This window comes from Dipodomys ordii, unplaced genomic scaffold (genome assembly GCF_000151885.1).
Source record: "Dipodomys ordii isolate 6190 unplaced genomic scaffold, Dord_2.0 Scaffold4, whole genome shotgun sequence".
Taxonomy (NCBI): domain Eukaryota; kingdom Metazoa; phylum Chordata; class Mammalia; order Rodentia; family Heteromyidae; genus Dipodomys; species Dipodomys ordii.
Genome location: NW_012267220.1, coordinates 1,675,112 through 1,701,414, shown reverse-complemented (window position 1 = coordinate 1,701,414; position 26,303 = coordinate 1,675,112). Strand labels below are relative to the sequence as shown.

The 26,303-nt window shown below is 37.2% G+C and overlaps 1 protein-coding gene across 2 annotated transcripts in view; it reads right to left on the bottom strand.

The window, feature by feature from the left end:
• Psd3 (pleckstrin and Sec7 domain containing 3) overlaps positions 1-26,303 on the bottom strand; it is a 171,555-nt gene that overhangs the window by 46,597 nt on the left and 98,655 nt on the right. For both annotated transcript variants that reach the window (XM_013024908.1, XM_013024916.1), the window contains one exon: positions 17,783-17,976. In XM_013024908.1, the coding sequence (XP_012880362.1) occupies positions 17,783-17,976 (194 nt within the window). The remainder of the gene's footprint in view (positions 1-17,782; positions 17,977-26,303) is intronic.

Below are 26,303 nucleotides of genomic sequence, written 5' to 3'. Positions count from 1 at the left end.
ACAGCATGCTACAAAACTGTGCCTGCAGGGCTTTGGCATGGGTTGATCCATTCATCCACATTTGGGTATACTTACTTTGAGAATGATAAGAGAAAGTTACTACTACCATCTCCATTTTACACGAGAAGGTTGGCATAGACAGTGAACTTCAGAGAAGTGAGCAGTGGGCACTGGAATAAGCTGGGAGGTTCTCCAGAGGCAGGCTCAGCTGCTCTGCACACACACACACACACACACACACACACACACACACACACACACACACACACACACACAGAGCGTCGACAGTACACTTCCGAGAAGTGAGCAGTGGGCACTGGAATAAGCTGGGAGGTTCTCCAGAGGCAGGCTCAGCTGCTCTGCACACACACACACACACACACACATACACACACACACACACACACACACACACACACAGAGCGCTGCTACTGAAGCTGTACACAGTGAGGCACATAATGGACTAGACAGACACCAAGCAATGAAGACAGAGCCTCAGAATAACAATTGTGGTGCACGGAAAGTGATTTAGGAACACCTGGTTTATACAGTGGATAAAGGAGTCTTAACTGCAATTACATGCAAACACCATGAGAGGCATGAGGTAAAAGGTTACTGACTTGCAGGAAAGTCAATGGATTTGACTGGATTTAACTACAGGGGTAGTAGGAAGTTTATGAAGTATCCCAGGTAGCCACTGTGATAAAAGTGTTCATGTAACTTAATTAAACAATGACATGTTTATGTTCTCATCATGTTCTCACAGTGGTTCTTAATATTCTTCTTTCAATCCCAAAGATAATGGATTACTTTCCTTCCTGAAAATATAAGAGCCTAGAATGTTTTCATTCCAGTAATCTGCCGCCAACCTTTCATGATAGCAATGTCAGTTACTTGCCTTTTTAAAAAAAGTGCTACCAGAGGGCTGGGAAGGTGGCTCAGTGGTAGAGCGCTTGCCTTGCATGCCTGAGGCCCTGGGTTCGATTCCTCAGCACCACATAAGCAGAAAAAATAAAGCCAGAAGTGGCACTGTGACTCAAGTGGTAGAGCACTAGCCTTGAGCTGAAGAGCTGAGGGACAGTGCTCAGGCCCAGAGTTCAGGCCCCACGACCGGACCCCCCCCCCTCCAAAAAAAAAGTGCTACCAAACTGGTGCTACTAGAGCTAGTGGCTCACACCTATAATCCTAGCTACGTACCAGGCTGAAACCTAGAAATGGTGGTTTGAATGCAAAATTCGATTTCTAAAATAACTGGTATTAAACTAGCTGGGTGCATGGCTCAAGTCCTAGAGTGCCAGCCATGCGCAAGAAAGCCAAATGAGCTCCAGGACCTGAGTTCAAGCCTTCAGCTGGAGTGTTGCTATGAGACAGGGGAAAGGGACTGCTAAAATCATCATTAAAAAATAATCTGCTACTGTCTGTTGAGGCCACCCTCATTTTACTTTTACTTTTATTTGTTACTTCTTTGTACCTCAGATTTTTCTTAAATGCCTCAAATCTTACTTCTTAATGTATACCCTTACAAATTCTGACTTTAGGAATGGTCTTTCATAATTTGTTAGATTTTTTTTGTGTTCCATAAAAGCATTTTAAGAAACTTGCAGGTTTTGAGGGTGAGCAAAGGGAGGGGCATGTGAATGGAGGAAGGGTGAGCAAATGTAGTCATTATATTCGACATATATTATGTAAAAACTGAACTATGTAATGTGAGGGTAGGGCGGGGAGGGGGAAAATGGTGGAGACAAAGGAAGCAGTAGCATTAACCAAAAACTGATTTATGGATTTGTAACCCTTTTGTACAACTACATAATAATAATAATGATAATAATAATAATAATAAAACTTGCAGGTTGGTAACAATTTTTTACTTCATTACCTCTTGACTACCCTTATTATAGGGTATGTCTACCCTGAGTTAAAAATTATATCTTCTCAGTATGGCTTTCTTTTAGTTTAACACTCTAGTGTTCTTTGAGTATCATTTGGAAACTCTGTGGCAATTTTATCTGTGAAAACTGTTATCTTTCCTCATCACCATTACCATAACCTTAGGACATTCTCCTCTGACTTGTCACTTACTTTCACATGTCTTAACTACTCCTTCATATTCTTCATCTCTTTGTCCTTTGTTGCTAAACTCTGTGGGATGTGATGTCTAGCATTAGATGACCTTCCTAATCTAGAATTTCTTGAAGGATCACCAGATTAGCCTATCTTCCCTGGATTAGGATTCCTGTTTTATTTCTGGCCTCATCAGATTTCTCTTTGATTGTTACAGGTTTAGCCTTTACTTAAAAGATGTTTAAAAACATTTCCATACCACTTTGGATATTTTATGATGTGGAGCTCAGGATCTATAGGCAATCATGTGGTGGGAAACAGATTCTCTAGTTTTCTTTACACACTTACACACACACACACATTAGGATCTCATTCACACATTTTGTAAAGGAGGAAGAATTCATTTGTGTCAGGCTATAGGACATGTGGACTGAGGTCAAGGAAGGAGAAAATATAACAGGCAGATCATAAAGCACAGATGAGACACAAAGGTCCAAATACAGAAGAATAAAATCAGCCAGGTGCAGTTGGCTCATGCCTGTAATCCTAGCTACTCAGGAGGCTGAGATCTGAGGATCACAGTTCAAAGCCAGCCCAGGCAGGAAAGTCTGTGAAACTCTTATCTCCAATAAACCACCAGAAAACCAGAAGTGGCACTGTAGGGCAAGTGGTAGAGCGCTAGCCTTGAGCTGAAGAGCTGGGGGTCAGCACTCAGGCCCAGAGTTCAAGCCCCACGACTGACAAAAGAAAAAAAAGAAAAAAATCATCATGAAGAAGGAATAGGAGAAGAGAGGAAGACAGCTTTCACCAAGCACTTACACTGCACTGCTATGACCATGGCTAGGGTTCGACACATCATTCTATTGGATCCACACAGACCTTATTCACGAAGGTACTGCATTACCTCTAGTTCACACTGACATTTTCATCATTAATTATATTTGCAGTTCTGAAAGATAAATTAAGCTGCCAAGGAGGTTTCCCCATTTGAGGATGTCAAAGCTATCACACACAAGGCCATTCAGATGAGGAAACATGTTACAGATACAATAAGAAGTTAAGTCATTTGGGAACAATCCTGTACGGTAGGCAGAGGGATGATGAGACAGGAGGAGAAAACAAACTAGGTACTTTCTTTGACTCTCTTTAAGTTCTAGGATATTCAAAAGCATCCCCATATACAGCTAAAATCTCAAAGACCTGACCTGGCAGGTGCTACCAGCCTATCTTTGTGCAGAATGATAACACTAATAACAAAAATAATGATGTGATTAGCATAACAGCAGCAATAGGGTTTACGGTGCATACACTGTTGCAGGCATCAGTCCAAGACTCTGGCATGTATAAACTCAAGGCCACAACTATACAAGGGAGTCGCTGTTACAGTTTCCATTTTAGATAAGATGGTGAACTCAGGCCCTGACACAACATGCTTCCCTTCAGAACTGGGTGCCTTCAATGTCCCTTGTTTTATACACAAGGGAAAGCCAATTAAACCAGATCCAGGATCCAGGATCCATTATCTTGGAAAGCTCTGAGATAGAGAAGTTAGCAAATAACTTAATAGCTGACTTAGCAAGGAAGACCACCCCCAGAAAATTAAAGAGATACAAAGTCAAAACTGTCTATACAGTTGTTATTAGTGTGTATGCTGTGAATATCTGTTCTGGCTTAGGGATGGGTTCCTGACTAATATGGGTTACAATAAAAAATGAGAAGAACCAGTAAGATTCTATGAATGTTATTCTGCAAAAACCCCCTCCCACAAACACACACACTTCTTCAAAAGAAAAATTGGTACTTGATCCAAAAATAGGTAATTAGCATAGTCACTGAGACTTCCTTAATTCAAAAGTTATTATTTCTCATCTTTATTACACATTAGGGGAAAGTTATTTGGAAATACAAAAAATGGTGAATGGCATTTTGGCTTCAGTTTCCTACTGATATTCATAAAAGAGTAAAATGCACACTGGGGAAGGACAGACTGTCACCCTTCTTTCATAAAGGGCAAGGAATAAAATATTCCCAAGCAATAAAATATTCAGCAAAGGTATATGGCAGGAAATGGAACTGCACATTTTATATCCCCCCTAAAGCTATAATCCTGATATAAAAGTTTATATTTGTGTGCTGTGCTATCTGCTCCTATTTAATTCTTCTCAATGGAGCCCAGAAGGGTTGGGTGCAAGTTCTCATTACCTCCATGTTTCTATTGTATTCAAAGGGTAGTGTACTCTTTCTAGGTCAAAGTCTCAGCCCCTTTTAAGCATGCCTCACTTTAGGATCCTTAACCAATTGCTTTTGCCTCTTGCTCAAGCTTAATATAGGAGAGCTGTAAAATGTGCATTGCCTTTACTAGGACATGTCCTGAAGAGTCATGTCATGAAGGCTAACGATACAGGTCTGGCCAGGCCAAAAAACAGCAATGACACACCTCCAATTCCATTAGTCTCAGTAGGAAAGAGATGCGAAGTACACAGCAATCAGGATGACAGAATTCCAAAATAGATTCAACACCTTTGTGAACTCAGAAAAAGATCTGTGGTCAGCAAAAGTTCTCCACTCATACAATGAGAACACATCTATATTAGATTTGTAAAAGGCACAGGCATTTGTAAAGTTGTTTTATTTCCCTAGTGGCGGTGTCTGAAAACTAGGCAAAATTCTCAAAGTATGTATCCTGCAATGTAAGGAAATATGCTACTTCAGCAAGAAATAAGTTCTGAAGTTCCACATTTCTGAAGCAGTTGCCAAACCCAATCTTGGAAGTGGTCTCTCTGATTAGTCTAAGGATTTAGATAGGTTCATGGATGACACACTCAGAGATCATTTGCTGAAGGGAAGACAATCTCCATACACTAATCCCTGACCTTCATTTACAATATATCCTTGGGCATCACAAGAAGTACTATTAAGTCTTAATTAACAGAGCAGACCTCACTTGCTCTGAGGTTGCTACTTGAAGCAATGGAATTCAGGCTGAACTTTCAGAAGTTACCAGGGTAAGATGAGTCACATAATAGTAAGCAACTGATAGTACTAGTCACCCCCAAGTTGACAACAGCTGGAGAGAAATAAAATGCTATTGCAATGTTACCTTTCTAAATCAATTATCTTTGAAATTTCTGAAACTGACACATTTTTAACTCATACTTTATAAAAGGAAAAACCAGCCAGTCTTAAAGAAACTTGAGATTCAACCTAAACCTATTATTTATCCCCCAAATATTTCCTTCTCACATATAAGAATGTTTATGTAATTAATAAAAAATAGATTATGGTATTGATAATTGGAAGAAGATCCTGCCAGCTGATGTCCAACTCTTTGTGCTTTAAAGAGGTTTTTAAAACTTTTGCTAGGAACTGATCTTTCTGGAATAGAACAGTATGCTGAACTTGGAGCAGTATTTGGATTTTAATCATTCCACTGTGCCCACTATTTTGGTGGCTGTTTCCAAAAACCTTTGGCTATAAAGCTCTACCATGAAGAGTTACAAGTGCCATAAGGACCATAGTATTTCGTTTTTTATTTGATGCATATAAGTAAGATTAGGGCACCTATTTTACTCCTACATAGGGGCAGTTACATGAACAATGAAACTCCATAAAACAAGGGTAACTGTCAACCAATAGTAGCAGAGCTATAACCTGACACTCATACCAGGTAAAATGAGGAGGAAGTCATTAATTCTACTTTTGAGTAGGATTCACAAGTTAGAGGAGACTTTAAATGAGAAATTAGGTCAAATGAGGACTTTGAAGAATGATAAAAGGGTTTTCTTTTGCTATTTACCTACAGCATAGATATTTATAGTGAGCCACGGAATGCAGGGGTAGATTCCATTATGAAAGTCTCATAAGACTCTAAGCCACCACAGTTATCAAAATAACCTTTATATATTTTATGTTTTATGAAATGTTTTAAGAAAACACATTTTGGAACCAGAGAAGCTGGTGTAAAATTCTGACATCACCTGGCTGAATGTGGGTCTCATTTACTCTGTAAAATGGGAACACACTGCCTCTTCATAGAGTCGCTCTGGAAATTAGATGATTTAATACATGCGAAGCCTTCAGGTGTTTTTAAATTAAGGATACTGCCTGCCACAGATAATGCTTCCAGGCTCATGCCAAAATACAAAGACACTTTTTTTCATTAATGTATTCAGAATTAGTTTTAAAGTCATCTGAGATTCCCTCCCCCTACATTCACATCAATGAGAAACTTTGACCAACTTAATAGATAAGCATGTCTAATTTAATTATAAGAGGATGAAGCATGACCTATTTATTAACACATTTACTGCTTCCAATCCATCCAGGAGTAGAAAATATAAGTCAAAGAAATCTTTTGGCAGATGATTGACAGACATGTATGATTCTGGTATGCTTGAGACGGATGCCGGAGGCCACTGCCTGTATCTACAATTTTGTATGACCTTTAACTGATATTATAATATCCAAAAGGCCCTTGGAAGAAAAAAAGACTCCCATACCTGACAGTCCTATCTAAACACTGGTGATATCAAACCTGCATATTATGGAAAGTGGTAGAGGAGACAAAAGCTGACAGAGAACTTTCTTCCCAAGTAATAAACCGCAGCTATTCAAATTTTTCTGCCTTCTGATGGATCTAGTTTCATCAATAACACTGAGGTTCCTATGAACTATCATAGCTTGACAAATTTGGATTGGGTTTTTAAAGGTTAATTGAAGGATGAACACCTGGAGTATGAAGCTTCAAAATTCTAGGAAACATATGACATCTATAACTTGGTTAAAGTAGATTCTGTTGGAGGAATTAGCTGGGGAACTTGTTCTTTTTAATAATGGCTCAAAAAGTGGAGCATAACAAACCATTAGCAAAGCTCAGTAACCTCACTGATGTGAAAGGTTTGAACACTGATTGCAAGATAATCAAGCATTCTAATTACTTCTCCCTAATTTCTTAAGAAGTTCATGGAGCCCTTTATATAAAAACTTACAAAAAGTAAAGTGCTAATGGGCTGGGAAGGTGGCTCAGTGGTAGAGCGCTTGCCTTGCACGCATGAGGTCCTGGGTTCGATTCTTCAGCACCACATAAGCAAAAAGAAAAAAGTGTTGTGGCTCAAGTGGTAGAGCATTAGCCTTGAGGTGAAAAGCTGAGGGACAGCGCCCAGGCCCAGAGTTCAGGCCCTACGACGGATCACCCCCACCAAAAAAAAGTAAAGTGCTAAAGTAAAGTGGAAGATTAAATACTTAGTCAAAAACAAATAAATATTCTCCATCTACCCAAGATGAGCAGGAAATCACTGAGTCAGGAAGTAGGCTAGTCAGTGACATCAAATCTGCTACGCAAGCACCCTGTGACCCAGGGAAAGGCACAGTCAAAGACCTTACTGAGCAGATACTTCTACAAATAGCAATTCAAATAAGACACCTCCTTGGAGAACACCCCAGGGCTCACTGGCACCTTGAAAATGCCTCCAGGCAAAAGTTGCTCCAGGTCAATGAAAATAATTCACAGTGGAAAGGATGAGCAGCTCCCACATAGAATCTGTTTTCCAGGGAGCCTGATAGCACAAAGACTGCTTTCTTCCCAAAGTTAGAGCTCCAGGGGAGACTTCTAGCTCCTTCTTCTGAAAGAGCACTCTTGATAGCTGGTGGGGTGGGCACAGAGTGTATCAATGGTAAAAGAGGTCTTACCATCCACACACAGGGCCACTGTGTCCACTGCCACCATTCATCCTAGGTGATGCCACTGAACGTTTAACTCAGTGATGCCAATCCCATGCTATCATTCTGCTCCTAAGTACTCCCCACCTTCCTAGAAGAGGAGGCCACAGGTGCATTGCCAGGAGCAATGTAACAGCATCCAGAGATGCCTAGTATAAGGACATCATCTTTGTCAACTAATCCAATCTACCTCTATCCCCAGTTTGTTCACTGTGTTTGGTGCAGTAAACCTGAATGTTTTTTAAATCAAAATATTCTGAAAAGCAAAACTTGAATCTGCTGCATATATCAGGTACTATGATGAATCCTCAAGAATGTACTGATGCTCACTCATACCCTGCGGTGACCTGCTATTTCCCAGCTCCTCACTCTCCTTTAGCATTCCCATGTGAGCATCTTTTGTCCAAAGTCTTGTTGTGTAGTTAGGCCTGTGGTAGGCTGAAGATGTACAGTATCTTATTTATATAACACTTGCATTGTATTAGGCATTTTCAGGAAGGTAGAGAATGGAAAGATGTTCATACATTATACACTGACCCTGGATCAGTATGTTTGCAGTCTGGAACCCATACCTCATAGATATTTAGGGAAAACTGTATTCTATATCCATTACCAAGATTTTTAAAGCAAAGTGGAAATACACACAATCATTATTATTTTTGATTGATAATCATGCTATGATTAAATTATATCTTTTAATCATTTTGTAAGTATTTTATATTTAAATATAATTCACTATGACAAAACATTTCCTTTCATTAATGTTATAATTAACAGTTAACGTTAAATAACAGAACATTGATTCTCCTAGTTAGCACATATTTATCTAGCATGACAGGAAAAAAAAACTGTAAATAAAAAAGAGAAAATAACAACCCTCCACCCTACAAATTATCATTCTAACTACCATCAGTAGTAATTTGATAGAAAACCTTCTAATCATGGTGCTTTGTGTCTATTTGTCAAACGAATGGTGATAACATATTTGTTTTACTTTAAAACTTTTCTAATTACATATCATGTCATTAAAAACTGCAAAGGATGACACTGTATTGCTCTATCATGTCTTACTAGATGTATGTTTCAGGGGTCACTAACTGGGCTCCTGTGGAATGTGCTAACCTCCATAATAAGCATTGGGTTCACTGACTGTTCTCGTCTAAGGCTCTGAGTAGTGTGCTCACTCTGCTCGAGTATTCTTCTCCACAATTCCTCTGATTCTATGGTCCTCTTTTGCAAGTTGACCCTTGACTCTTGGCCACATGACATCTACTCAGGTTTATTTGGCCACCACCTCTTTATCCCCAAGACTGAACAGTGCTGGCACATTAGCTGTTGCTCAATTTCTTTTGTAAAACGGAACCAATGAACAGTTTTAAAGCTCGTTCTTAAGCTGGTTCTCTCTAGAGAGAATATTTTTGTATATAAAATTTGGCCACCGTGAATTCCTTTAGAGAACTAGTATTTTAGTCTCCCTCTTACCTGTGGCTTTGCTTTCTGCAGTTTTAGCTACTGGGGTCAGTAGCAGTCATAAAACCTCCTACAGAAAATTCTGGAAATAAGTAATTCATAGGCTTTAAGTTGCATGCAGTACTGAGCAGTGTGGTGCAATTCCAGGCATCAGGTTCATACACCTGGATGTGTATGACTGGTTCATCCAGAACACCCATATTGCCCATGTTAGTCCTTCAGTGGCCGCCTCAGCCTCACTGCTTTGGCACTGTGGTAAGTCATTGCTAGCCCTGTGTGTGCTAAGGAGAAGGCCTGAGGTATTTCCTTTAAGAGGAAAAGCAAAAGCTTATGGAAAGAAGAAAACACATGCCAAGATTGTTAAGATCTATGGTAAGAACCTTCTGTCCACGCAATTGAAAAGAAGGAAAAAGAATGGATGCAAGATTTGTTCTCAGAACTCAAACTGCAGTAGTCACATCTATGTGTGTAGCAAGTAGTTGGTTAAAATGCAAGCACTTGGCTAAGATGACCATGGAATTACGTAAGACAGCTCATTACAGTCCACAATTTCAGACAACTCTTAGAGATTTGGCACGTTAGCTCCTGTGAATAAGAGGCATGATTGTGATGGATTGTTATTGTTTGTTATTCATGATTGGCTCTAGGGATAGAACTCAGAACATATGTTGGCTAAGCTGGTGCTTACCACTGAGGCATACACCTGTAGGTCCTGCTGTATTTTTTAGTTTCAGTTTGAAATCTTATTATTGAAGAACTGGACACATAGCAAAAAATGATCATAATAGAGATTTTAAAAACATTTCTTTCTTTGACATACTAACTAAGGCTAAAGGGTAAATAGTAAAAATGAGATGCAGTGAAAACTGTGCATTCTTCTTCCAGAAAAAAATACGTCAGAACCCCTGCACCCAGACTTTTTTGGTCCTAAAAGATTGGCAGTTTTATATTCCACTGTTCCTTGTCAAAAGTAATGCTTCTGAGCAGAGCTGTGGGTGGCCTCTTTTCACTAACTTACTGCAGAAAAGCGTGCATTTCAAATGAAAGACACAAGCCATCAAAATGGAGCCTGCAAGAACAAAATCCATTCTTTTAATCTGAATTTAAACTTGCAAAGGGCCATTCACCAAGGGTATGGTCATGGGACAGGGGCCTACTGAGACATCATGGAGCTGTTCTTGGACATCGTCATTACCTACCTACTGCCACAGAACAGCTGGGTGGGGAGAGGAGGCAAACCTTAGCCTAAATTAAAATAACTACTTTGTTCTGTCTTCACTTAAAATCTTTCTCTTACAAGAGGAGACAACTGTCTTGTAGGGGAGAAAAATTCCACTTTTATTATTATCTCTTAATTATAGTGTCGCTGTTCCCCATGTTACACAATAGCAAAGACTTCTGCCTGCATTGCCATTACAAATTCTATTTTCAGTATGTGACTCAAAATAACATCTACTCTCTCACATTTGACATGTGGGGCTAAATTTTCAAGATCGTCGATGATAAGCCAGGGTGAGAATCCCTCTCAAGCAAGCGAACTTCTTGCACTGCTCCAGGCTGCCCCGCTGTGCTCACACCCAAAGCACTGAAAATGAGACTAACAACATCTACCACCAAAAGTTCTCCCAACCTCCAAAAGCAGTTATTATAGTATTCTGGATCAAAAAGCAATCTCAAGTAGGTTAAAGGATGGTAGAGCCTACACTAAAAATGTGATAGTGTAAATAAGGTATCTTAGTCACTACTGAATAAGATATTCAATAAGATGAGAGGTCTACCTGGTGAGCTTGTTTAGATTTGATCCTTCCCAACTCCTTCAGTGCCTTTTCCCAGAAGTCTACTTCTCTTAACATTTGAACTCTTTATCCTGGTAGCTAACTGACACAAGACCATAAAATATGTTTTTCCACTGTCATAAAGGCTAGCATGGGTTACATTCTCCATTAGGTTTTGTGTGTGACATGAAGATTTAGCAACCTTTGTCCATTCCATTTCCCAACAGATTTATGTTTTTATTGATATTTCTGTGAATAATGTCTGACATTTAAAGGAGCATTCAAATGAAAAAATGTTCATAGTGTACAATTAGATGTTTAAAACATGTGAAATATTTACAATAATCAAACTAACATAGCTTCTACCTCACAACAGTTCTCACTTTCCTACTTCACTTATTTTCAAATTGACAAATAGCTGACAACAATGTTGTAGTCTCTTTAGAACAGGTAGAACCTCCACTCCCAAGTGGAGCAGGAAGGGTCATCTCTGCTCCCTGCTTTTCTCTCTCACCTCCTTTCACTGTCCAATAGGAACTCTGATGACCGTTATATACTGTATCTTTTCTCAATCAAATCTTTTAACTTTTTTTTTAAGACCTTAATATAAAGAAGTCATGAACTGGGGATGAAGCAGGCACTTAGTCTGCAAGAGGATGAATGAGTTCCCACCACAAATCTTGCCTTTTAAGACATTATAGTTTCTACTTTTCAAATGTTGAAACATTCTCCATCTGAAAGTCAGAATGTTATTGTTCCACATTTTTTCTAAGTCTTAGAACTGTTTCTCTCAATCATCTAATCTTCTTTTAATTGACTTGAAAATTATACCAAGTTACTAAGATGGAGAATACACACACACATACCCTCAGAACACCATTTACAAAATGTTCTTGGTATTCCTAAATTTATTTAATTACTTCCTAAATCATGTAATACATTTTCATAATATTGAAGATGGCTATTTCTATCTTCTTTCCATGCTGTAAGTAAATTTTATGTTTCTTAAGCTATGAAAATGTCAACATGCCCCAATGTCTTTCAATTTTGAGCATTTTTGTGGTGCCTTACCTAATAGTTGTTATTGAAAAATTTATACTTTACAAACTGGAATTACTTTCTATTATTGCACATATGAATATAAATTCTTTTGGGGGCTGAGGCTCTGCTTATAAGCCTTTGTACATAAAGAAAGTACACCTACACTCAAGCACTCAAAAAGGTGCTTGCATTTTGCTTATCTATAGACTACATTAACAAAAACTAGACAAGAATTTCATTATTGCTGTATTCCATTCACTAAATTATAAATGCAGCATTGTGCATGGTCATCTCTGTTGTAGCAAAGTAAAGCCAATCAAGGCGTGTCTGATTAAATCCATGTAATTCATTTCTAATAAGTGCTGTGTTAGCCAAGCAAAATAGCTGTTTAGACCCCACTGCTCCTAGCTTGAGACCTTCAGGCATCTAAATACATGCTATACAGTTACAGGCTGAAATGACAGGAACTTAAGAGATTTTCAAAGCATGTTGTCTCATGGCAATTGCATTTTAGCAATAAGCTACAATTATTTTCCTTTAATTAGACTTTTGTCCCACCAGATGCACTATGATTCCACACAGTAGCCTTGGCTGAGATGGTTAAGATCAATTTCCTCATTGGCAAATGGGGGTGATGATAAAATTTGCTTCAAAAGACATAGAATCAATTAATTTAATGCACCAAATGGTTGCACTAAGGCTGTAAAAATGACTCATCATTTAATTATCACTGATAACTTATCACATTCATATTTTGGTACATAATTTTCAGACATTTTCCTGACCTCTATAAGTATCGGACAACAGATTGATAAATCTAAGAGTTTATGCTGAATTTTTCCATTTTTTGTCTCACAAAATCCAGATATGCTGCATTCTGTTTTTCAAATCTGACCTTTCAAAGCTTTTCTTTAATGTCACATTTAATGGGTCTGGTAAGCACATATAGAGCATTTGTCTTTAATTATGGTTTATCAGAGGGAAAATTTCTAAACAGCATAAATTTAAAGGCAAAAAAATAAAGTTTTGTGTGAATAATTGAGTGCAATCTGCAGAATCTGAGTTTTAGAACTACCATTTAAGAACATTGGTGCAACTGGTGTTCCACTGTTTTAGGAGAAAATCCTCTCTCCACAGACCTTTGACTCAAACTTCCCCTTATTAAAAACTTTTTGTAACAACTTTCAACTGAGAACCTGATTTGCATATACTTCCAAATGTAATATTAACAATATAACTGCATATGTTGACCCCTAATAAATATCTGTAGACTTGGAAGAGAAGTACACAGAAAAAGGAACATCATGCTGATTTTTCAAAATTACTTAAGAGCTTCTCCAGGAAAGCTTTCTTATTTGTTTTTTCCTCGAAAATACCGGATTTGAGCTGGGCGCTGGTGGCTCATGCCTGTAATCCTAGCTACTCAGGAGGCTGAGATCTGAGGTTCACGGTTCAAAGCCTGCCAGGGCAGGAAAGTCTATGAGACTCTTAACTACCAGAAAACCAGAAGTGGTGCTGTGGCTCAAGTGGTAGAGCTCTTGCCTTGAGTTAAATAACTCAGAGATAGCTCTCAGGCCCAGAGTTCAAGCCCCACGACCAACAAAAACAAAAACAAAAACCCTAAAAACAAATGAAAATACTGGATTTGTACACAAAATGAAAAATGACATTTCAAAATTAGAAATGAGTATGCTTCCTTAAAAAAGAAAAAGAGAAGCATTCAGAAAAAGTTTAGGCTTTCTGTTATACTAAGACGCTCCAGCTGGGTGTGGTAATATATGCCTATAATCCCATGTAGGAGGATGTCATCTTTGAGACCAGCAAGTTCAAGGTAGGTCTGAGCTACATGATATACTTGGTTGCAGAAAATCAGTGACTGAGTGGGTCCAACCCCAGCATCCTTTAAAATAAAAATAAAAAGCAGCAACATACCTTAAATTAGTTCAACCCAACACATGAAAACTCAACACATGGAAGAGGGAGAAAGAACATGTGGACAGGACATAACTCTGTTCTAGATGTTGCAAGTACATCTAAACAGCTTGCTTGTACATAAATGCTTTGAATTTCTGATCACTTTATAGATTAGCTCATATTAGGTTTTGAGGTCTGAAGCAAAGAGGATTTCTTCACAAGGAAATTGGTAATCAGTTTATATCTGCTCATGCCCTTGAATTAACAACTTCTTATATTAACTTCCTTACAGTAACAATTAGGGGAAAATATATGTACAATGAATAAGTACATAAATATAAAAAATGATGTTTTTAGATGCTGTTCAATAGCAGCACTGAACTGTGGTTCAGAGAAGGAAGAAATGAATGAGGCAGACCCAGTTTATTGTTTGGGGAAAAGATCTCAGCTCTCATAGTGAGAAAGGTTTTCTAAACAGTGTCTAAAGCCCTTCCAAGATGAAGACACAAAGGGGTCTGTTGAGGCTGGGGTAGAATATGTAGAGCAGGTGATTGAGAGGAGACAACTACACAAAGAGAAGGTTCTGGAGATCTACTAGAATTCCCCCAGCTGGGGTTTGCTGATCTGAGCAAAGGTAAAAGAAAATAAGCCAAGGTGCAGGAAAGAACTACTGAAAAAGAATGGAATAAACAATTTCAATAGCTCACACAGGGCTAGAAATTGTGTGTCTTCACTGGTCAGAGTGTGATACATGGAGCACTGAAGAAGTCTGGGATGGGTAATAATGCCTTATTAATGGAACACAGTAAGTGCCAGAGAAAAGCTTGTTCTACAGTGTCATAATAAAAGATACAGGCAAGCTTTGAAAGAATACAGTTAATCTATGTTATTTATCTACATACCAGAAGAAAATCCAACACTAAGTCTAGGGTCCACAAAATAAAAGATGTATAACATCTGCCATTCAAAAAATGTGTAAGAATACAAACAAAAGGAAAGCACAAAGTATAGTAGTAAAAAGGAAAAATGAGCTGCACAGCACTGACTCATGACTGTAATCCTAGTAGTCAGGAGGCTGAGTCTGAGGAGCATGATTCAAAGCCAGCCCAGGTAGGAAAGTCCATAACTCATTCCCATTTAACCCCCAAAAAGCCAGGAGTAAAGTTGTGGCTCAAGTGGCAGAACACTAGCTTTGGAAAAAAAGGTCAGGGATATGGCCCAGTTGTTCAGGTCAAGCCCCATGATTGCCCTTCTCCTCCACCCCCATCCCCAAAAGAAAAGTCAATCAATGTAAAATGATAGAAAGGAAAAGACTAGAAAGCACCAACTCTAAATAGCTATTAAAATAAATATAATCAAGGTTACTCAAAATGGAGGATAGAAAATAGTTCTAAATATGATAAATATATTAAATTAAAAATATGACAGTATATTAGAATGATAAAATTATTTAAATTAAGTACTGAAAGGACAAAAGCAAATAGGAAAAAAATTAAACATTTAAATTTAGAATCCAAAGCTGCATCTAAGGGTAGCTTCTGAATAGTATTAAGAGATTTAACACAGAAAATAAGTCCCAGAAGGAAGCACATGAGAGTTTTAAGAAATAAGGTCCAGGGCAGGAGATGGAACTCAGTGGGAGAATACAGGTCTTGCGTTACATTTCTACCACAATGGAAACAAAAGAACAGTTAAATTTTCCCAAACTGGTGAAGAATATAAACATACAAATGCAAGAACCTGAACAAACACACGAAAAAACACAAGGAAAAAGCATAAAAAGACACCTCATAATAATAATGCTGAAATTCAGGGTAAAGAAAGCATTCACAGGGAACAAAACCATGTTAGGTAGAGAGGACTGAAACAACGGTAAGAGGGAAAACAGACTTGTCACCTGAAACCATGCCAGGTAGGAAACAATGGCACAGTATTTTAGAATACTGAAAGAGAAAGAAAATGCTGCCAAAAATTCCAAACATATTACACATTAATTCCTCAAATTAAGGTGAATTACAGAGTGCTCAGATGATAAAACATGAGAAATTTCTTGTCAGCAGGCATAGGATAAAAGTAAAGAATATTTTTCTATTTAAAGAAAAAAATATTTACAAGTCCGCTGTCTCTACTCCCTAGTACTGGGATTATAGGAATGTACCACCATCAGCATCCTGGACTTATTGGATTCACTTTAATTACTCGTGTGTGTGTGTGTGTGTGTGTGTCCCTATTTTTATATGTATTCATCAATCAGACACTATTTTTCAGTTAGCCTATGGATTGAAGCTATAACCATCTTTGACTGGAGGAAAAAATCACAACATAAATATCAGTCTTAGAGTTCAAAGCTGCAGCTGTTCGCATGGTAAAGAGAGATGAATATATTTGTGGTCTTAAGTAGAAAATCATATTATTTTCAGTTTACATATTGTATAAACTCAATGTATATAGATGTGTGTGCCCACTGGAGCCAAATATGATTATCTATTGACATGTCTCCCCAAAACTCCCTTTCTCTGAGATCTGCATGTTATTCCTTCTTGAGAAAATTTCCCCTAACTATTGCAACCAAATGGTGCTGTCAGTCATGGCATTCATCCCCTTAGTCACTCACATCAGTCCTGTCCTAGAATGTACTAAGAGAGAAAAATTAGGATGTTCTTTGTTACTGAAACTCAACACATCTGTACGGACCCTCCTAGCACTGTATCCAGCCATATCTAAGGAGCTTCATACGAAAGAAAACACTAAAATATACATCATGCAGAGATGGAAATGGACAGTATTCTGGTGATAATCTTTTATTTCCAAGTATGTCCTTTGCCTAGGCTACTTTCAACTGATGTCACTTGCATCTATTGGAACTTGACACAGTGTTGCTAGAGAAAAAGGAAATCTGCTAGGCTGATAGTACCTTCTTTAGGAGGTACTCCTAAAGAACTTGCATTTGGTATCAGTCAGTATAAAGGGCACTAGCATAATATTTCTTCTAACTGAAACCTACATAAAATATGCTAACATCTTAACAAAAAATGCCCATGCACAGATAAAAACTGTGCTACTACCCACCCCTTCCCTTTATGTCTCTTTCTATAATAGGTAGATGGGGACACCCTGGAAGCAAAGCCTGGTTATTTTGTGCATACGTGTCAGCTTGTCTTAGCCTATTCAACTATGTCAAATTGTCATTTCACTCTCCACAAAATTCTTCTAGCTATGTGAACATACTCCATTCATCTCAAACTTACATTTGCTCTCAGAAAATAAACAAAAGACATCAAATATGGGATTCCTTCATGTCCTAGCAATAATTATGCCATGCTGTCTTGTCATCTGAGCATCTTGTCAAAGGCCAACCATTGGGCCTATGCTTTGGATATGAATTTCCTCATTTCTTCTTTTGTCTCTGAAGCACTGTGCCACTGATTAATCTGTTTTATAAATTCAATCTTTCCTTCAACCACTAGAAATGTAAACCCCATGATAATAATAACTCTGCTATTGTATTTGGTGCCTAGTACACAGGCAGTAGTCAATATTAGTTGCTGAAGCCCTGGTTATGTGAAAAACTGAGAGACTGGGAAATGAATACTCTTCATTTAAGAGCTTTATAATACTGTTTAAAAAAGATCAAGCAACAGGTGGGTCTCTTATGTAGAACTAGAGGCTTTCTCAAACTTCAAGAATATTTCTCTAGATAAACATAATTTCCTCATTCTTGACTTTATTTCAATAAATCCACTTTAAAATTTGAGCCTAAAGATAAAATAAATGAAACAAAAAGTGACAACAATGATGCTTACTCTTCTTTCCATCCATATCTGCATGGATTTTCCGAGCCAAGAATCCACTTTTGTACACAGCAGCATTTGGGTCATGAGGAATGTCCAAAAATGGGTTAGTTGTACTGCCAATTCGGCTGATGGTCTTTGGATGTGTTCCGTTGGCCTTCTCATCAGTACCTTCCGAAGGAGACTTTTTTTTCTCTTCATCATCTCTGTAATAAAGTAAACAAAAAAACTCAGCCAAGAACTCCACAATATTCAATGAAAAAGTGTTTTAGTGTCATAAATCCTCTGGTTTCCTAACTATCTATCAGCATTGGTAGCAGCCACCATAATCACAATCAGCACTTACTGAGTGTGGCCTATGTGCCAAGGACTAATGATCATCAATCTAATGATCATCAACAGTAGCACTGTACATTACAGATAAGGAAACTGATTCAGCAAGTTCAAATATTCACCAGAGACCACAGATGTATAATAGAAAGAAGAGATAATAGAAGTATGGTCATAACATCTCAAAAAAATTCTGTTTGTCTTTCATGCAAGTGGGGGCTTTGGAGGCAGGGATCAGGATTTAGACTTCTGTGTATCTATAGGGCTCTTCATAGCACTAAGCATATAGAAAACAAGAATTGATTACAGGTTGAACCCAATGGATAGCACTGAGCTATCTCTGCCAAATCACAAAAACAAAACAAAACAACAAAAACAAAAAACAGGATAATTCCTAATATCCAAATTCCAGGTAAAACTGCCAGTAGGAACATGGTGCCATGCACAGTACTGTGGCATCTTAGGTGCTATTTTCCCAACACAGCACTCTGACAGCCACTGTGAAGCCCCCAATTGCCTTATCCCCTTTTGGGAATCTCTATTTCTTCAACCGGACATTTACATCTGCAATCATAACACCTTTAAAAAAAAGGAGGGGGGGATAGGGAAAAATTAAGAAGCAGATTTGGTAGCAATTCTAAAAATCAAATTAAGAAAGCATAATAGGAGTCTGTCTTAGCTCAGCTGCCCAATTCAACTGCTTCCTTTGTCTATTAAACTCTGGTTATTAATTCTTTACAATCAACCAAAATAAGTACCACCAAAGTGTATTTTAAATAAACCACAAATTAATCATGCATAGGTATTTGACGCTAGGGTTCTTCCACCGGTTGCTTGTGATTGAGAGATACATGAAAGTAAATGTTGACTCAAACATCCATACTTCACTTTTATTTTGAAATAATTTCAGTCTTGTGAAGATAGTACATTGAGTTTCCATATGCCCAGCTTCTCCTGTTCACATCTTACATAACTACAGTATAAAAAACCTTCTAAATTAAAAATTAACATTAGTGAAATACTGTGGATTGAACTTGAGAGTTTCTTTGCATTTCACCAGCTTCTTCACAAATTTATTTTTGTATTCCAGGATCATTTCCATGAATGCACAGTGTACTTAATTTTCATATCTCTTAGTTTCTCTAGTCCATAAAAGTTCCTCAGTCTCTCCTGAGAGCTGAACATAGATCGGTTACTTTATAGAATAACGCCAATTTATGTTCGATGTTTTCTCAAAACCTGATTAAGGATGTGCATTTAGGAGGAGGATAAACACAGGTGAGGCATTCATATTAATGCACTAGACAAGGTGGGTGTAGTTTTTATTATGGGTGCTATTTACCAGACTATTTGATTAAAGTAGTGTGTGACATCTTGCCATAAAGCAAGGTAACTATTTTCTCTTTTAACTGCTTTGGGGGAGATATCTGGTTTCTTCTTTACCTTCTGCTCAGCCGTGTTAGCATTCAAAAATAAATATTGCATGTGTCAATTATTATTATGGAATGGTTCGTTCATTTTATATTCTTCTCTAAGTATGGAATATGAATATGTACATAATTCTTTGGATTATGACCCAGTCTGTGGTAACTACTGGTCTGTATTCTTGGTCTATTTTTTGAATTTGCAAAAAAATGCATTAAAAATTCCCTCATGCTTTGTGTCAATGAATAGTTTTTTTCATTTTTTAAATAAGGTTTTTTTTATTGTGAAAATACTGTAGAGGGGTTACAGTTACATGAACAAGGTAATGAGTACACTTCTTATCCAGCATTGTTGCCTCCTCCTTTGTTTTTCCCCTACCATCCCCTCCCTCCCACCTCCTCAACTACACCCCCCCTGCCTAAATTGTTTTTTTTTTCCATTTTATGGATACACAGTTTATTCACCTTACAAAGTACTTTTTGAGTAGTTTCTAATTTCTATATCCTATGACAAAAGATATTTGTCCTTGCAATCATCACCATGCTAATAACATATGAATCTTTATAGATCACAACCAATCTAGAAAGAACATTCTACCCTTCAGATAGGTTATGTACTGTCACCATTGAGATTTACACTGCATAGCTCAGAGCAAACATCATATTCAATAGTGAAAGGTTGAAATCTCTTCCTATAGATAAAAAAACAGGACCAGGTGCAAATATTCATCACATCTATTCAACAAGCCCTGCAAATCCTAGCACAGTAGTTAGGCAAGATGAAATAAGAGGCCTTCATTCTGGACAAGTAATAAAATTGCCTTCACCAAAAAACTTAGAATTGAGGGAAGGGTGACACTGTCCAAAAAGAAATGTACTCATTACCTGACTTATGTAATCTTAATCCCTTTATACATTACTGCCATAGTAACACTTAAAAATTAAAAAAATTAAAAAAATATAATCTATACATTCAGTAAAGTTGCAAACTACAAAATCAACACACAAAAATCAGTAGTGTTTGTATACAACCAGCACCTATCAAAAATTAAGAAAACAATTCAATTATAATGGAATTTGACTCCTCTTCCCAAATAAAATAAGTGTAAATTTGATAAAGGAAGTAAAAGATCTATATACTGTAAACTATAAAACACAGACGAAAAATCTGAAAGACACAAATAAATGGAAGGATACACTGTGTTCAAGGATTAGGAAATTACTATCCAAAGTAAGATACAGATTCAGTGAAATTTCTTTCAATACTTCAGTTTCATTTTGCACACAAACAGAAAAAAAATTCCTAAGATTCTTATAGAACCAGCAAAGACTAAACAACCAATACATTCCAGAGGTAGCTATAAGCATCACCACTGAAAACTGGTATATCCCTGAGGAAATCAAAATCTGTACATGCATAATTCTCTTATATAAAATGGTTTAGCATTATATATAACCTATGCAAATAGCCTGTACTTTAAATCATTTCCAGATTACTAAGAATACTACAATTTAAATGTTATGTTAATAACTGTTATAATAGTTTAGGGAATAATGACAAGAAAAAAATCCATCCATGTCTAATTCATATACAGTTCCTTTTCAAATTTTTAGTCTGTGGTTTCCTGAATTCACATATGCAGAATCCACAGATAGGGATTATGGGCCAACTATGTATTATAAAGCTATTATAATCAAAACAGATGGTGCTAGTGTTAAAATCAGACACATCAACCAATGGAATAGGACAGAAAGCCCAAAAATAAACTCAAGTATTTGCAGTCAATTGATTTTTTGGCAATAGTGCCAAAAGCACACTTTGTAGAAGAATGGCCTCTTTAAAAATGGTTGGAAGAAAACTAAATATTCACATTTCCCCAAAGAGAAATGGACCCTTATCTCACACTATAAACAAAAAATAATTCAGGAGGAGGCAACAATGCTTGATAAGAAATGTATTCATTACTTTGCCCATGTAATTGTAACCCCTCTGTATGGTATTTTCACAATAAAAAAAAGAAAAAGAAAAAAATGTAAGAACACTTAAAAGTAAGAGCTGATATCATAAAGCTGGTAAAGGAAAACAGAAGAAAAGCCTCATGACATTGGTTGGGTGATTTCTTGTATGGACTCCGAAAGCATAGACAACAAAAGAAAGAAAGACAAATAGGATTCTATTTAAGTATGACATTTCTGCACATCAAATAACTGAATAAAAAGTAGTTCTTGGAGTGTGAAAAGAATTTTTTTGTAAGCTACACATCTGGTGAAGACCTAATATCATATATATATATATATCTATAGATATAGATATATATACACATATATATACACACGTATATAAGTATATATATACACACACATATATATAAGTATATATATATAACTAAAAATCTTAATAGTAAGGAAATAAACTTGATTAAAACTGGGCAAACAGTTCTTAAAACAGATATAAATGGCCAATAAATGAAAAAAAAATCCAGGATCTCAAATCATCAAGGAAATGCTAAATAAAATTACAATGGGATGCGACCTTACACTGTAGGAATGGTTATTATTAAAACAAATATGATAAGCATGTTCAAGCATGTAGAAAAAAGGGAACTCTTACACAGAGTTGATGGAAGTGAATATCAATATAGTCTTTAGGAAAAACTGAATGAAATGATCTATAAAACTAAAATGGAAATACTATATGATCCAGAACTCTCACCTCTGGATAATATACATATATACATATACATATGTTTATATAATAAAAGCAATGAAAGTAGCATGTTGAAGAGATATTCATAGTTCTATGTTCATTTTGAATCATCATCTACAACAGCCACAGTAAGAGACAATCTAAGTGCTCATCAATGGCTAAATGGCTAAGGACAACATAGTACATAAAGTAGCTCCCTCATACTGTTTCATCTTCTGAGGGTTCAGTAATGTGAAAGCAACTGTTATTTGGCTACAAGTCATATCATTATAGAAAAAAGAATAGAGTTCAATAGGATATTTTGAGAGAACAGGTCAAATATTTTCTGTTTCTAAATTCTGGTGGTTTTTTTAAACTATTTGATTTTTTCCATCTTGGAAGTTTCCACGTATTTTGGAAATCAGATTTGTTCCTCATGTATGTCCAGCTTTGGTAATGAACCAAGACACCATTCATATCTGTCAATATTTATATATAGCCTTCTTTTTCATTTTTTCTTAAATTTTCCATCTCTCTGCTTGCATTTCCCATCTGTTCTTGCATGCTGTTTATTTCATCCACTAGAATTCTTAGCATTTTAATCAGAGTTGTTTTAAGTTCCTGCTCTGATTATTCCACCATCCTTACAATATGTTTCAGTTCTGATGCTTGCTCTCTCTTTCTTCCAACCATGTCTCAGCCTTTTGGTATACATCATATTTTCTTCCAGATAACTAGAAGTATGTTGTGGGTAAAAGGAGCTGTGGCTTATAGGCCCTGAGTAATGTTGTGGTTAACTGTGTGTCATGGGGAGGAGGCATTCTGTATTTTTATGGTGAGGGCTCCATCTCTAAGTGAATCTATGTGAAGTATCAACTGTCTGTGTTCCTTGATTTTATTTTTCATCTTCTTAGGTGAACAAGAAGTCTAGACTGGGCCTAGAGTATGGTTTTATCTATCTCCCATGCAACAGGGCAGACTCTGGTATAACTGTTTCTCTTCAACAAATCCTTGTAAATAACAGAATGTTGTACTATGCTTCAAAATAGCTGTATTTCCTATAACCCTGCCAGAAGTACAAGACGATTTTCTTTTCATATTCATTACATATGGGATAAGTTAATGTCAGTAAACTATCACAAGAGTGTGAGTCCCTCTCCATGACTAGATTTTTGAAGTATTTACCTTGTAATCTTGACCAAAATGACACTCTGCCACTTTAATAATGTTCAGATTTTCTTATCTCAATAGCAGTTTCCATGTTGGTTTCTACTAAGGGTTTTTTCCCCAAGTAATTTGTGATTCTCAGCATTCATCAGTCTGTCTCTCCAATCTTGATGCCAGTGATTTGGCCTGTGACCTAACTTCTCTGATTTATCTAAATGTTGGTTTTTCAGTTTGTTCAAGAGTTTTACTTGTTAGAATGGCGTAAGGACTTCAATATCATTATGTGCCACCAGGAAAGTAGACATACACCCTCTGGTAAAATTTTCATTTCAGTTACTATAATATTCTCCCTCAGAACTGGGTTCTCTTATATTCATGTCTTTGTTGGTATTCTTCATGTAGCCATATGTATTTTCCTGATTTTTTCTTCCTTGAACCTTGAGTTAAAATTCCTTTCTGCTCCCACTCCCTTTTTTAGTTCCCCTGTAAATATGCTTGCTTCTAAATATTCCAATTTCTCAACATTTTTTCTAGGGGGGTTGCAAGTTACATTCCACTGACTGCAATCAATTTTTTCCAGATATTTGTGGATCTTTGCTCCTTGTGACATTTGTATGTGACATACTACCCCCTCCTCTGCCTTCTCCAACTCTGATCAGTCTGAGACACAAACTATGCCATTAGAAAGACATAATCTGGGAATATCATCTGCAGACCAGAATACTATAATCAAATCTGCTTTCTTCTCTCCACCTCAAGGAACAAATGGGGAATTGGGATTCTCTCCTAGATGTTGCATGACCTTTGGTTTCCAGAGTTCATATGAAGTTATTTTACTCAGTCTCAGTAGATAATGCTTCTAAACCAAGAAAAAGTCTGGACCTTCACAGTATACTATCTTCCCTGTTTTTAAAAAAATTATTATTGTTTTGGTCTTTCTTGGGGTTCTTAGTTTGAACCATGTACCCTTTATCCAACTCTAGAAAGATATAACCCCAACAGACATGATTATGACCTTATTTGAAAATAAGATGATCAAATCAAGTTGAGGTCATCAGAATGATCCCTCATCCAACCTAAATGACTGATGTCTTTAGTAAAAAAGGAAACAAATGCAGAAGGAAGGGGATATGAAAAAGACACAGGAAAAATGTCATTTTCAAGAACACGAATCCTTACAGAAAACCAGAAGAAATGAAATAGGTTCCCCTGATAGTCTTCAGAAAAATAAGTCAATCCTACTCACACCTTCATCTCAAAATTCTAGCCTCCAGAGCTGTTGATTGTTTTCCACAAACTCCATTGTGACCATGAATAGGCTAAACGTATCTCCAGATCTTTGTACCCTCAGATGCAATTCATGCATTTGCTTTTAGGTCAGCAAATATAAACCAAGAAGACAAGGCCTGTCCAGAGATTGCAATAAGAATGTCTCTGGAACCTCACTGTGGCCTTGAGCCCATTCTACTTGTAGTATTACAACAGGATTGTAGATTCCAATCAAGTCATAAATCCAAGAAAATAACAGAAATGATCAGATATCTCCTAATGGTTGACCCCAAATGGAAATTTATTCTGCTAAAATTGGGCCAAACACTATAACCCCCCCTTTATTTTCTCCCATATAGGACACATACCTTGAATATTACCATGCAAGTATTCCATAACAATGAAAGTAAAGACATTGTAAAATTTCAAGGGCGTTTTCAAAACTAGATGGAGGGAGACAAGGAGCTCCAGTTCTTCCTTCCTCCCTCTATAGGGGAAAGAGGTTATTTATCCCACTCACCCACCCTTGGGTGTCTCAAAAGGAAGAGAGACTCTACCCTTACCTCTATTTCTTCACTGGTATCAAGGCAAAACAAATGAGCCACTCCCTTTTTCCTTAATGAATAGCAAATCTGGTGGGAAAAGGCTTTTACCTCTGCCCCTTTAGTTCTGATTACTTGGCCCATAATGAACCCAGGTTGGCCAGCTCAGCAGGCCAGAGGTCACCATATTTCCAGCCAAAATGTCTGAGGGCACCTTGATACTTATTTGACTTTGTCTGGCACAGCCCTATGCTCTATGTATACCTCTTCTAGCCAGAACATGAAAGAAAAGGCTGGTAGTCCTACTAGTCAGGATGCTGCAACCTGTACAATCAAGGTTTGAAGCCAGCCCAAACAGAAAATTCCTTAAGGGGCCATCTCTAAAATAACCAGCAAAATGCCGGGCAGGAGGTATGGCCCAAGTGATAGTCTTGAGCAGAAAGGCTGAGAGAGGGCACAAAGCCATGTACCAGTGAGAAAAGAAAGTGTGTAGGAACCATGTACGAGGAACCTCTGCATTGAACCTCTAACTACTGCTGTGCTCATATTAATATTTTCTTATCTTCACCACCTCCCTATAAGGCAGATGATTTCATTTCAGTGAAAAGTCAAAGTCAATACAGGCAAAAGAATCTATGAACACAGGACTTCTTGTAAATGATCATCTTATAAGATTCCTTGGGGCTTCTCTGATCCAAGAAGTTTGAAATGAATGCATGTGGAGCACAGCAGGCAGCAGGAGGCCAAGGCCCTGCTCTCCTCCAACAAGAAAGTGCTGGAAGCTGGTGCTCCAGGGGGAATTCAGTGCCAGCTTAGTAGCAATCAGAGGAAACTCCAAGTTGCCAGGTAATTATGACGATTAAGATCCCAAGAGGGAAGCATAATCCAGCAGAGAAAGAGAAACACATCATAAACAAATAATAATGAGTAACAGTTTTTTTAATGAAATACTGTAACTTATGTCTCAACAAGGATGGATACAAGACAGTAGAAAATCAGAAAGAAGAGTATATGTTAAATATGCCGAATTCATAGTTTCCCTCAATTGTAATAACTAGAATTTATCTACAATATCTTCTTTTTCTTTCTTTCTTTTTTTTTTTTTGGTCCAGTCA